Genomic DNA, 12,618 nt, shown 5'->3' with positions numbered 1-12,618 from the left:
GTGCTTTATAAATCTTCTTTATCTGTGTCTGTGTCAACATCATCTCATCGGAACCGGTCAGTTCGTTGTGTGAGAGACGTAGAGTGATGGGTGATTTTTCTTTGAAAGCCTTGGCAAGTTTCCTTCTCTGATTATCTGAAAGTGTCACACCATATGCAATGTAACGAGTCGTCATCTTTTTTATTATGTGTATCACATAATAAAAATACAAAAAAAGACAAAGTCAACTTACCTCCTGATGAGCGCTTTTCCACCCATAACTTCAACACTGATTTCCTCCTCATGAAGAATCAATGCATAGATGTGATAGTCTGCGTTGGGAGTGTCGTTGAGACTGTACTCGAAATCTAGACCTGTTGTGAATTTTTTAATATCTTCTTCTTTTCGTGTCAGATCAAAGTAAAGTATTCCATAGAGATCTTGAAACCGTTTCAAATCAATTGTTGAACCGAACAGATTATTACCTACAAACTTTACATAGTCTAGAAGATCTATCCATGCTCTTGTCTGCTCGCTGCCCGGATCAAGCTGTTGATCAGGATACTTTTCACCATTCTGTAGTTGAAGTTGAGCCTTTGTAAAGTACCTCGCATTTGCGATGTTGAACGTGTTGAACACAAACATATTCTGTTCCTGATCGCTAAGCTTGGTTCCATTCAGGGCCCAAATAAAAACATGTTTCGGTCTTTCGACGGCAGTTGTAATTCTGAATTTTCCATTTTTCTGTTGAAGTGGACCCGAAGCAACAATCTGTTCTTTCAGATAAGACCATCTGTACGGTTTGAGAAACTTTTCTATATATGTCTTCTGTCCAAGGTCATTTAATTTAATAAACGGTATCCACAAACGAAATTTTGTCACGATGTATCTGCCAGCCGCAGCAGCATTTGCTCTGAACAACACATTTGCATCATCTTCAAGTCTTACCTCAATAGTAACCTTTGCATTGGGTGGAATGCGTTCTTCCAAAGATTCAAAGAATCCAAATCGGTTGAGTGGTAGATGGATGTTGTTCTCTGCACCTGCGGTGAGAAGAGTCTTTCTTTTTGTAAACCCTTTGTTGTAATTAGTGTTGTCTGTTGGTGTTACCTGTTGCGCATTCCCATCAAGAGCAAGCGTTGTATACTTTCGTATGACTGCGCCGGTGGCTGTGTCGGGGTAGTAAAATTGACGAGGGCCAACTCTTTTCGAATGCTCTTCTGAAAACTCGGTGAGATTCTTTACATTGGTAACGTGATTTGCATTTGATAAATCGAGAACTCTCGCACTCTCAAAATTAGCTTTGATGTTTTCTATCAGACTGAAACCACCATTGATTGTTGCTGCCGCATCAGCCGCAGCAAAAGTTGTGTTGTCCATCTTTGTGATTTTAAAATCCATTTCAAAATAAGCATTGTACCAGTCGGCAACAGTGTCTGATGACGATATTGCGTCAACAGTGAACTTGTATCCATCCTTCTTTTGATATGCGTTATTCGCTGGCGCAGCTTGGAGTGGAGTATCAAGCTCATATGAATAATATTCGTACCTCTTGGAAAGTTTTGCACTTCGTAAAGACGTCATTTTAAATTAGGAAGAGATTTTTTTTTTTACAAAAAAAGTTCATCAAAGTCGTCGAAGAGATCTTCTTCTTTTTTAATTTTATGGTGAAGGTTCGCTGGTGGTGACGGTGATGACCATTTTGACTTTGACTTTTTATCTTTCTGCAATTCCTTCATAAGCTGTTCTCCTTTGTCTTCTTTGTGTGATTGAGGTTGTGTGACTTGAGGTTTGTCTGTTTTTGTGAACTTGTTGTAAATCTTTTCACCGATTAACTGTCCCGTCTTTTCACCGATTTGTTCTGCTCCTTTCTCAAACGCTTTCGTAGCCGCTTTTTTAGCTATCTCCTTTGCCGCTTTCCCTGAAAGCTTTTCGGCTATTTTAGTTCCAACATTTTTGAGAGTGTCAAATATTCCTTCACCCTCTTGAAGGATTTGATCGTTATCGAGATTGTATAAGATGTATTTTCCATCAGCATCTTTTTTCATTTGCTTTCGACCCATTTTATTTCAAGTGTATGAAATAAAATATCTGTTTATTTTTATTTTATAAGAAGTGTTAATGAGACAGAAATTCCGTTGAGATCGATCGGTCTGTTCAGTGAATCAGTGATGTAGATTCGCAAATCTCTGATAGTTCCTGTATTTATTTTGCTGTACTTTTTCTTTCTTGGTTCGATATGGAAAGGGTAAGAGAGTGGGATATTATCAATGCTGAATCGAAACAACACATCCGATTCTTTACCACCGACAACACTTTCTGAAATGATATTTGTGCGAATGTATATGTCATCGACAGATCTTGTTATGTCAGGCAAATTTTCACCATAGCTAGTTGATGTGACTATCTTTTTTGTAAAACCGAGAAGACTAGCAAAATTTCCGGTTTGCAGATCGACTTGAAAACCATTTTCTAACTCCATCAAAACTTTGAAAAGCGCCGGTATAAATCTTATTGTGATACCTGTCTTTGAATGTTTTGCTCCCTCGAGTATTCTCTGAACATAAGCGTTCAGTTCAGTGTATGAAAAATTTCCATCTGGGAGTTCAATGGTGTGCCACGTCGTACCCGAATCGTGACTATATTTCAGTGTGTTATTTTCATAGCTTTCGCTCACATTGTACCAACTGTATGACATCGCGATTTCATCGAGTGCAACAAAATAATCTCTGTTTGCATCGAGTCTCATCACAGGATTAAATCGTGTTGTAAAGTCATGACTCGGTCCTTTGTCTGAATTCAAAGAGCTGAGATATATTGGCGTATCCATCATGTAAAGTATTTCTGAATAAAGGCACTATATTGTTCTTTCGAAATTTTATTTTTCTTGAGGAGGTGATCTAATATTTCTATCGTTTCATTTCTCAACTGAATACTCGAATTACCGGCACTGATACTTCCTGTCAATTTAATGAGTCTCTCTTTCAAATCTTTGAAACTAGATAATATAGCTCCTCCTGCCAGTTTGCTTTTTCCAGACGATTTATGAATAGGAATATTTGCAAGCTTGCTGAGATCATTGAATATTTGTATTGCATTTGGTGAATAGTTTCCTTTGGGATTGTATCTCTTTGTCAACAGATCAATGATCCCTTTGTCACCCTGTCTTTCATAAACAACAGCGCCGGTCGAAGGGTCGCTCGCTTCAACAACCATATCTTTTCGCAATCTTAAGGGGTTTATCAAGAGACCTCCGTACTGTCCTTTATCGATTTTGTAAGCATTTCGCTTCTTCTGTGTATATTTACGTTTTGAGTGACCCTTACCCTTTTGCGTGACAAGAATATTCGCACCCTCCGCGAGCAGATTTATGCGGTCAATATATTTTTTCAGCGTATCAATTTGACGCGTAAGATCTTCTATTTCATCCTTATTTTTTGTCTTATTCTTCGAAAGACCGGCCTTGACATGATTTCCTCTCTTGATTTGATCATACACAGCAATTTCCAATCCATCAATATCAAATGTTTCATCAAGCAACCGATTATAAGCTTCATTCGGTGTGGGATAGCCGCTTTTTTGAATATAAGTAAGTTCGTCTTGGCTAAACCCGTTGTGTGGATCGGGTATTTTAAATTTCGGTTTTGGTGGAGGTTCAAGAGCGATGGGAGACTCGGGTGGACTTTCAAAAGTGTCGAGCTCTCTCAGAAGAGATAGATCTTCAGTAAGAGCTTTTTGATTCTCGTCCAATTTCTGAATCAATCTGTCTTGTTTCTCATCAATTGTCTCTTTGACCTGTTTAACCTCTTCTACAATAGGTTTGAATTGTTCTTCACGTTGGATAGCAAGACCTTGTTTGACATCTTTATAATCTTGTATTTTCTTTCTGATTTCTAGCTTCTTTCGACGGTTTTCCAATCTCAGGTCGATGTGTTTTTTGAATGTCGCAATATCCATATTTATATTAGTATTATATTATATTTTAGCAATATTATTTTTGAAACGTGTTGTGAATAAATTATTTTGTCTGTCGAGTATTTTACACGCGGTGATGTGTGTGTTGCGAGAAACACGTGGTGGCACTTTATAAACAATAAAATATCACGTGCAAGACAATAGAAACATTCCAGACGTCCCTAACAACCGAAGAGGTTGAAACCGACTTCAAAATTTTTTTCAGCGTCTTCGGTTGTTAGGGACGTCTGGAATGTTTCTATTGTCTTTCACGTGATCATCCTATTGTCTTTGGTTATGCAAATGAGGTGATCACGTGAAACACGTTGCATGCGAGACAGACCTTCACGTCTCGCGTGAAACACGTTGCATGCGAGACAGATCTTCACGTCTTATGATTACATCATAGATTACATCATCAGACCGAAATTTGCATAAAACCGCAAGCCTTGAGTCACATAGTCACGCAATCGAGATCAATCATGGAAGAGATTAACAAAGTCGCATTATCTGCCAATGATGATAAGCGAGCCATTCTACCAGACAAAATAAATACACACGCAATCGGGTATTAATTATCGAAAGTTTACAATAATTTAATAGTATATGCACGTGAAATATTGACAATGTTGGTGAAAGAGGTACTACTTATCGAATTTTTGTCATAAATTAATAGCTAAAATGAAAATGTGAATAAACTCCTACTTTATCGAATGTTTGCCATAAATTTATAGTAAAGATGAAAGTGCGCCAGAACCCGCCTTTCTCCTACTACTGTTTAGTTTTTGTGATTCTGTTCAGTTTTAATGGTGTTTGTATTTGAATTTAAAAACAATTAAATATCACTTGTTTATGAAAGAGTTCTCAAGTTGTGAATAGCTCTTTAAGCCCTGTAACACTAGCCAGCAGAATTGTTCAGATTTTCATCAACTTATTCGATCCAGTCCAAGTTGCACCCTTGCGTATGCAAGTTCTTGCATGAGGTATCTGTCACAGAAATGTTCTAGTTTCTCCAATATAGGCAACCAGAAGTTTCTTTCAAACTTAACTTTTTCATGAAATATGCAACCATCAGTGCCCTTAGCTATAAAAATTCCCCAATGAAAATCCGTTACAAACATTTGATGGTACAGCTGATAGAAGTACTTATGATTCCTACTGAGCTGCAGACTGAAAGAGCCTCCTTGTGGTTTTACACAGATGTGTTGTTTGATCAGGACTCCTGATAGGGTTTCTTCATCTTTTACCTGGATGAATTTGAACTCAGCTACACCAGGGGTTTCCTCTGTTAGATCATGCACAATACGATCAGGACTTGCCCCCAAAAAGCCATGAGTCTTACTAATAAAAAACCCACACCTTATAAAAGTAAAATTATGGTTTCCCTCTTCCTCCATTTTATCAATAAAGGAATCTGCAATTGCATCCTCCTCTTCTAAGCCCTGAAGCATTGCATAAATCTGGGGCACCTTATTAACCATTAACAACTCCTTGAGAGTCTTTGAAGGGGAAGTGGTTGATTTCAGGGATGCCACACGTTTGCATTTTAAAGCAGTTATTCTCCCTTTTCTATACAAAAACCAATCACAGTTTTTACTTTGGAGCCTTGTTCTCTTTTCTACAATCTCAACTTCATTCTTATTAAAATGTAGTTTTCTCTTTATTCCCTTCCCTTTTTCCTTTATGTCCTCAACACTTTGGGGGAGGGCTGCATAAGGCGATATGCAGCCTACATGAAAGAAAGTACTATCCTGATCTGATGTATCCATTTCACAAATGTCAGTTCCTGTATTTATGGAAGCAGCAGATGGAGCTGACTCAGTACAATTGCAACTTGACACTTCTTCAAAAGCTGCAACATTGTTATCACTTTCTTCATCTGAGAAAACAGTTTGCTCCTTCTTAAGAGCAGTAAATAAAGCACATCGAGGATTGACTATTCTCAGACCATCCAAAAGGTTAGAGAGAGCAAAATTTGGCAATGTGGCACATGCTTTGTACTTTCCATCACTAGGGACAGCTGCTAATCTTGGTTCTTTCCCATACTGGTGCTTAACTGGTCTTAACTCATCTATGCGTTTGGGACTAAGTTTCCTCTTACATGGCTTGTTCCACATACAAGGTTTGGATGTGCAGGCAATGTCATCAGAAGTGGTGTTGTTATGGCACTTCACATAATCCTCCAGAGCAAACAGTAATGCTGCAATATGGTTGCAAGCCTCGCCTAACCTGAAAACAAAGGCGAGTGCTGAGGAGATAGTTCTTTCAAATAAAGAAGATATTTACTCCATTCACTTAAGCTTGTTGCACATTTTGTGACATTGTAAACACAAGTCAGTTATGTAAGGATTAGTACTGATAACATAACACTGGTCAGAAACGGCTAGTCCACCATCACATGAAGCCCTGTGAGGCCACAGCCGACAGAAACTATGTCCTCCGTGTCAATGCTGAGAGGAGTGCCAGGGCACACTCCCTGCTGAAGGGCATTCCTAGAGGGCAGGACATGGCCACGGAAGATTAATACTCGCAGGACAAGTACGAACTAATCTATCTTTGCAGGTCCAAAGAAACCATGATCCTGAACCTGCCCAACAACACATCATCCAAAGAGGAGGCAGGAGATGAGATGTGTGTGATGACCTTGTTGCGCGTCAGCAGCTGAACAGCAGCGATGAACGATGAAAAGCTGCAAGCTAGCACAACTTTATTGTTGTTCAATAATACTTTTGAAGCACTCAACACCAAGGCAACCCCGGCTTGCTGCAAACCTTGAGCGTTCTCATCACCGAAAAGTTGAAAATGAAGAAACCCAACAACAAGCATCGAGAGACGTGCCTCCATCACTATGCCGATGGAGCCCAAGACTTTCAGAGAGTTGTTCAGTAGGCTACCTTCAGCACCAAATCTTTTGCGAGTGACTAAATTTTCAGTGCCTGTTCGCGAGCTTGACATGATAGTGCCTGCTGGATGGTCATTAAATACTTTAAAAACTTTAACGACCTGTCAGTTGCAGCCTAACAAGCCTGTTGAGTTAGCTCTATTAGAGCAAAGGAAGGTATTTTATGATCATTCCAGGTGTTTGCATAGTCAGGGTGGAAATGGTGCACCCATTGCTTGTAAAGATGTGTTGCGGAGGATTGTTTTCGGGTCAATTCTACTGAAGGTCCCATTCTACCAAGAGCAGAATAAAGAAGGTCAGAAGAAGCCCAAGGAGCGCACAAGGCTAACTTGGGCAAAACCCAGAGTCTTCAACAAGCAGACCCACTTACAATTGTGTGTTACTCTGTTCTTCCGCCTTACTCTTTTGCAGCCACTTTGTAAAAAATTACTTCCTGCCTCGAATGCGATGATCACTTGACCCCTTTTGAATTGTACTAAATGACTCATACTCCTCATTGTCAGATTGCGCTTGTCGGCATCACTAAAATTATTATAGAAACACTCTGGCTTTACTAAGTCACCTGTCTTGGCCTTTCCTCTCGTCCCTTTAAAAATAAAGATGAACCTGGAACCTGCTTGCATGCTTTCGTTGGAAATTATTTTGGTTATATCTCAAAACAATGACATGTTGTACTGGTAATATGACACCAGTACCACTAACTACCAGTGTGGTGTCACTGTCAATGCCACATACAGAAAAGCCATGGAAGAAGGGCAACAGGCTTCGTAAGTGAGTGCACTATATCTAGATTTCGAAGTGCTTGTTGAGTGACGAACTACAAACTACACCTCACAGAACTACGTGTTTCTCAAAAGTGATAAATAAAAGCCCTTACTTATGAACAATGGGCTTGAATAAACTGCAGGAGTCAAATAAACGCCAGGTCTACCAGGCTAAGTTTGAAATAGACGCGGGGACATTAAAATCGAAAAAATACGGTACACAAGGTGTCGACTGCTGCTGGTTGATAATCCATAGGCAGCGACAGCGATATTTTAAGAAAATTTCTGTGGTTGGTGTTGATCCAGTGGCCATTCCAAGCAAGAAGTTCAACTCAGAATGTTTTGCCCCAAAAGAAGTCTCAGACATTCCTTCCTATTAAGTTCTGGAGACAAGTTATAATACAAATGAGCAATTTAAAGCATTCAAAAGTTCCAAAGCGTACAACCAAATGGTGTCTAGCTTTGCAACATTGGTTCAAAGAGCAGATATTGTAGACAAGATTGTTGTTGTGGCGAAGGTGAGACATTTGCAGCCGATGAATTATCCTCCTGTAGACATTTGGATTATCGTGAAAGGTGATTGTACCATGCTCATTGTTAAGGCTGCAAGACATGCCTTCCTGAATCTGCCTGCTTTTAGCACGTATACTTTTCTACATCGAAGTAGAGACAAGGTACTCAAATAAAGTGTACATGGATTCTGCTAACTTATGTTAGAGAAGTGCTGTACTTGAAGGTTAAGGATATCGCCTTTTTGTCTGCAAAAAAGCTTAAAAAGTGACTGCAATCAAATTTCCAAGAGCAACAGAAAAGCATAACAGAAAAGGGTGATCAAACACGGCCCATCGCGTTTCCATCCGAAGGAAATACAGGCTGCATAGCAAAGCTAAAATGCCCACAAAATTAAAGCTGCTGCTCCCTGCTTCATCAATCCCTATGCTGATCACTTTATCAATGAAAGCCACCCCTGTAGATTATTCCTGATCTATTTGAATGGGAAATGTTATCTTGATTACCCAGAACTAATAAGAAAATGTGTTGAAATGACAATGGATATTTCTGATGAACACATAACAGAGTGGAACTCACCTCAAGAGATCAAGCTAGTGGATCAGGATTTATCAGACATTCTGCTGGCAAAATTAGTGCGTCTGAAAGTCATGCAGCATTCCACACAAATGTTGAACTTGAATGTCAAGAAGTGTAGCTTGTTTATCAACAAAGAACATGAATTTCCTCGTGTCAGTCCTAATTTTCTAGTGTCATGAACAAACAGAGAGAGCTAAAGTTAGGAAGAATAAGAAGCTTGACGAAGCAAACAACCATCGAAGAGAAAAGACTTCCACTGAATGATGAAGGAACTCAAGTCTCTAATATCTCGTTCACAAGTACAAGCAAGGATTTAGGTATAACTACAGAAGAAATTGACATGTCGTATGGAGAGCGAGAGCTTGGTAGATATGAAAAATGCTGTCAGACCAGGGTCAAAAGTTTTGGCGAGATGAGCACTCAGACCGAAGGTTTGGCACATACTCCTAAGCTTAAGTTTTATGATGCCTCTTCACAGTCTGACAAGTTTTATTATTTATTAAGTACAAATAAAAAAGTAACTGACTTTGACCAAGAGTATTTCAGGAATAGGGATGATAAAGTACTATTTTGTACTAGCCTTCCTTCTTATGAAATCCTGAACTTTGAGTTTGAACTTGTGTCACCATTTGCTTCTTGTTGCTCACAAACACTGAGTCCTTTCCAAGAATTTGTTATGGTCCTGATAAAGTTGAGATGGGATGTTCCTTTTCGAGACCTAGCTTATCGGTTGAACATCTCAGTTCCAACGGTTTCCAGGATATTTCATTTTTGGTTGATAACTATGGACATAAAATTGTCTCCATTTATCCACTGGCCAGATCATGGAAGTTTGATAAGATCAATGCCACAATGTTTCCAGTTCAGCTTTGGAACTACAACCACTGTGATAATTGACTGTTTCGAGATTTTTATTGAGATACCTACAAACTTATTTGCTAGAGCACAAACATTCAGCTCCTACAAACATCATAATACCATCAAAGTCTTGATTGGCATCACTCCACAAGGTAGCAGTTCAGTTGTTTTTGAGGCATGGGGTGGTCGAACCTCAGACAAGTTTTTTTAACAGAAGACTGTGGTATCTTGAGCAAGTTGGTTCCTGGCGACATGGTGATGGCTGATCCAAGCTTCACTATACATGAGAGTGTTGTGTTCAAAAGGGCAAAGTCGGTAGTTGCAACTTTTACCAAAGGCAAGGAGCAACTTGACCCAGTCAATGTTGAAACCACAAGAGGAATTGCCAATGTTCGTATTCATGTGGAAAGAGTCATTGGTCTTTTGGGCAGCAAGTATACAATGCTACAAGGAACACTGCCAACTGATTTTTTTAAATGAATAATCCTCGTGGATCTCTTGAAGATAAAATCCCAGCTATTGACCAGGAGATAATTAATAACAATAATCATAAACTTTATTCATTACTTCCGCCACCTTACCTTGGCATGTTGTGAACACTGAAAAATCACAAGTTCCAAGTTCCGTCTTTTAAAACCGATTGTTTTAGAGACAGTTTTATTGTAAGCCATTGCTGATAGCACATCCTTGTTCAACTCATATATATTAATTCATCTGATTTCGAATAATTTTAGTTGTATCTTAATTAATTTAGTGTTTACATAATGTTCAAAAACTCATTAATAATTCATAAGTCCATTAACCTATCAAATGGTAGATAATACATCACGTGCAGTGACTTTATATCGATAAACCTCATCCTCATTAGTATGCGGTGTTTTATCAGATATAAAGACACTGCGTGTGACTTATGAATATTAATTAATTATCAATTGCATTTGACCTTTTTGTATGCTAATTTCTAACGTTCACAAAAGCATAATTGTTATGAACTCTCTTGACACACGCTTTTCCAAGAATGTTTTTGAAGCTGTTCAAAAAACTCGCAGCACGTGTTTTATCGGGTCAAAAACCACTCGCCTACGCCTCGTGGTTTTAAACCCGATAAAACACTCCTGCTCGTTTTTTAAACATTACATAAGCTTTATTACTGTCAAATTCTTATGAATTAACTTTCTTAATTTATCATTATATGATTTATAGTTATAATTAATTCAAGTTTTACATTTGTAAAAATTATCATAATTCAGCCCTCGGGCTACAAGGGTAATGTTAATAAAACTATCTATCTATATGGAAAGCACCGGCCAGCTGGTTCGAGTATCACAGCCGACAGACTGGATATCCAACATGGTAGTTTGAGAGAGAGAACCCACCCCCACCAAACCAGGAAAAATCCGAATATGCCTAGACCCTTCCCAGACTCTTAACAAGGCCATCAGACACCCAAAATACATCATCCCGACCTTAGAGGAGAACTGTCTAGGGCTCCATGCTGAGATGAAGCCACCGCACCCTCCATACCTGACACCTTCCAAGTCTTCCACACGCATCTCATACAATTGGATCCTACCTCACCATCCCTCACAGATGACACTCGCGAGTGACTCCGCAGAGCCACCACCTCATGCCAACAGATGCAGTCACTGGCGCACTATATAATCCATGGCTAGCCTCCCACTAAAGACCATCTACCCCAGCAACTTCAAGCATTTTGGCACTTTCGAGAAGAGCTCAGTATCACGGATGGCATACTTCTGAAAGCCACTCGGGCCATTGTCCCCCCTTGGCTACGCCCATCCATGCTGACCAAGATCCATCATTCACATCGGGGTTCTGAATACTGCCTTTGTTTCGCCAGAGATGCTGTATTCTGGCCCAGCATGTCCAAGGACATAGAAGAATTCTGCCACTCCTGCTCAACTTGCGCCCAATATGGAAAGCAGGCAGCTGTCGAGCCAATGTTATCATATCCCATTCCAACTCTTCCATAGCAATTTGTCTCCCAAGACATATTTGCGTTCGGGCACAAACAGTACCTAATCACCATGGACCACTACAGTGACTTCTACGAGTTGGATGAACTAGTCAACACCCTATCAACCACCATCATCAATCTTACTAAAGCCCACTCCGCATGCCACGGGATTCCTCTTTGCTGCCTTACAGACAATGGCCCACAGTTTATGTCTCACAAATACAAGAAGTTCGCCCAGACCTTCGGCTTCAAACACATAACGTCCTCACCCTTCTGGTCTCGCAGCAATGGCAAAGCTGAAGCAGCCGTCAATGATGCCAAGTCTATCCTAAAAAAGTCTCCAGACGTCTACTTGGCACTCCTTAACAGCCGAAACACTCCACCACGTGGTCATTCTTTCTCCCCGGCTCAGCGACTAATGGGCAGATGCACCCGCTTCACATTATCACTCTCAGAAGAGCTGCTTCAACCTGAAATTGCAGATCCTCCTTGAGTCTCTTCTGAAATTAATCACCGCAAGATTGCAGCCAAAACTCAGTATGACAAGCATACACAGGCTCCTCTGATGCCACTCCCACTGGGATCTCATGTTTATGCAAAACCTCGACCATCTCAACGGGGAAGCCCTTGGATTTATGGTCAAATTATCGACAGTACAACCCCCCGCCCCTACAGCATCAACACGGACAATTTCGCCCTCTGCCGCAACCAGGCCCAGTTGCATCCAGCTGCTCCGCCAGAACACGCTCCCAACCAACCTCTACCCCTTCCGCTGGTGCAGCCCTCAGTACCAGCAACTCCAGGACACAAACCTACACAACCACTGCCAGCAGCACCGCTTCAGATCGAATGACCCGTCACCCTACCACCCACTCAACCACAGCAACAGGAGCAGCAGATCAGCGAGACTCCAGTAGTCCATGTTAACCAACAAACTACCAGATCTGGACAGGTAGTACGCCTGCCACAAAAGTACAAGGACTTTGTTCTCTCTTAGGAGGACAATGAACAGCAAGGAACTCATGAAAGAGCAAACCTTGGTTTGCCAAGAGTGTTTCTTTTTCTTATTCGCCATTAGTTATTGCTCTTTTTTT

At 40.3% G+C, this 12,618-nt stretch overlaps 3 protein-coding genes across 3 annotated transcripts; 1 reads left to right on the top strand and 2 right to left on the bottom strand.

Annotated features, from left to right (window-relative positions):
* LOC149036464 (uncharacterized) lies at positions 1-1,563 on the bottom strand. Its single transcript, XM_089189530.1, has 2 exons — positions 233-1,563; positions 1-135 (listed from the first exon to the last, which is right to left on the bottom strand). Exons 1-2 carry the CDS (start codon positions 1,561-1,563, stop codon positions 132-134), a joined length of 1,335 nt encoding a protein of 444 aa, XP_089045656.1. The 3' UTR covers positions 1-131.
* Positions 1,564-4,569: 3,006 nt separating this feature from the next.
* LOC149036463 (uncharacterized) lies at positions 4,570-6,261 on the bottom strand. The gene has a single exon (XM_089189519.1). The coding sequence runs from the start codon at positions 6,048-6,050 to the stop codon at positions 4,860-4,862; it is 1,191 nt and encodes a 396-aa protein (XP_089045645.1). The 5' UTR covers positions 6,051-6,261; the 3' UTR covers positions 4,570-4,859.
* Positions 6,262-11,594: 5,333 nt separating this feature from the next.
* LOC149036462 (uncharacterized) lies at positions 11,595-12,017 on the top strand. Its single transcript, XM_089188586.1, has one exon. The coding sequence runs from the start codon at positions 11,595-11,597 to the stop codon at positions 12,015-12,017; it is 423 nt and encodes a 140-aa protein (XP_089044712.1).
* The last annotated feature ends 601 nt before the right edge of the window (positions 12,018-12,618 follow it).

Source organism: Pocillopora damicornis, chromosome 12, assembly GCF_964200805.1.
Source record: "Pocillopora damicornis chromosome 12, jaPocDami1.2, whole genome shotgun sequence".
NCBI lineage: Eukaryota > Metazoa > Cnidaria > Anthozoa > Scleractinia > Pocilloporidae > Pocillopora > Pocillopora damicornis.
This window is presented reverse-complemented; position numbering and strand designations above follow the sequence as displayed.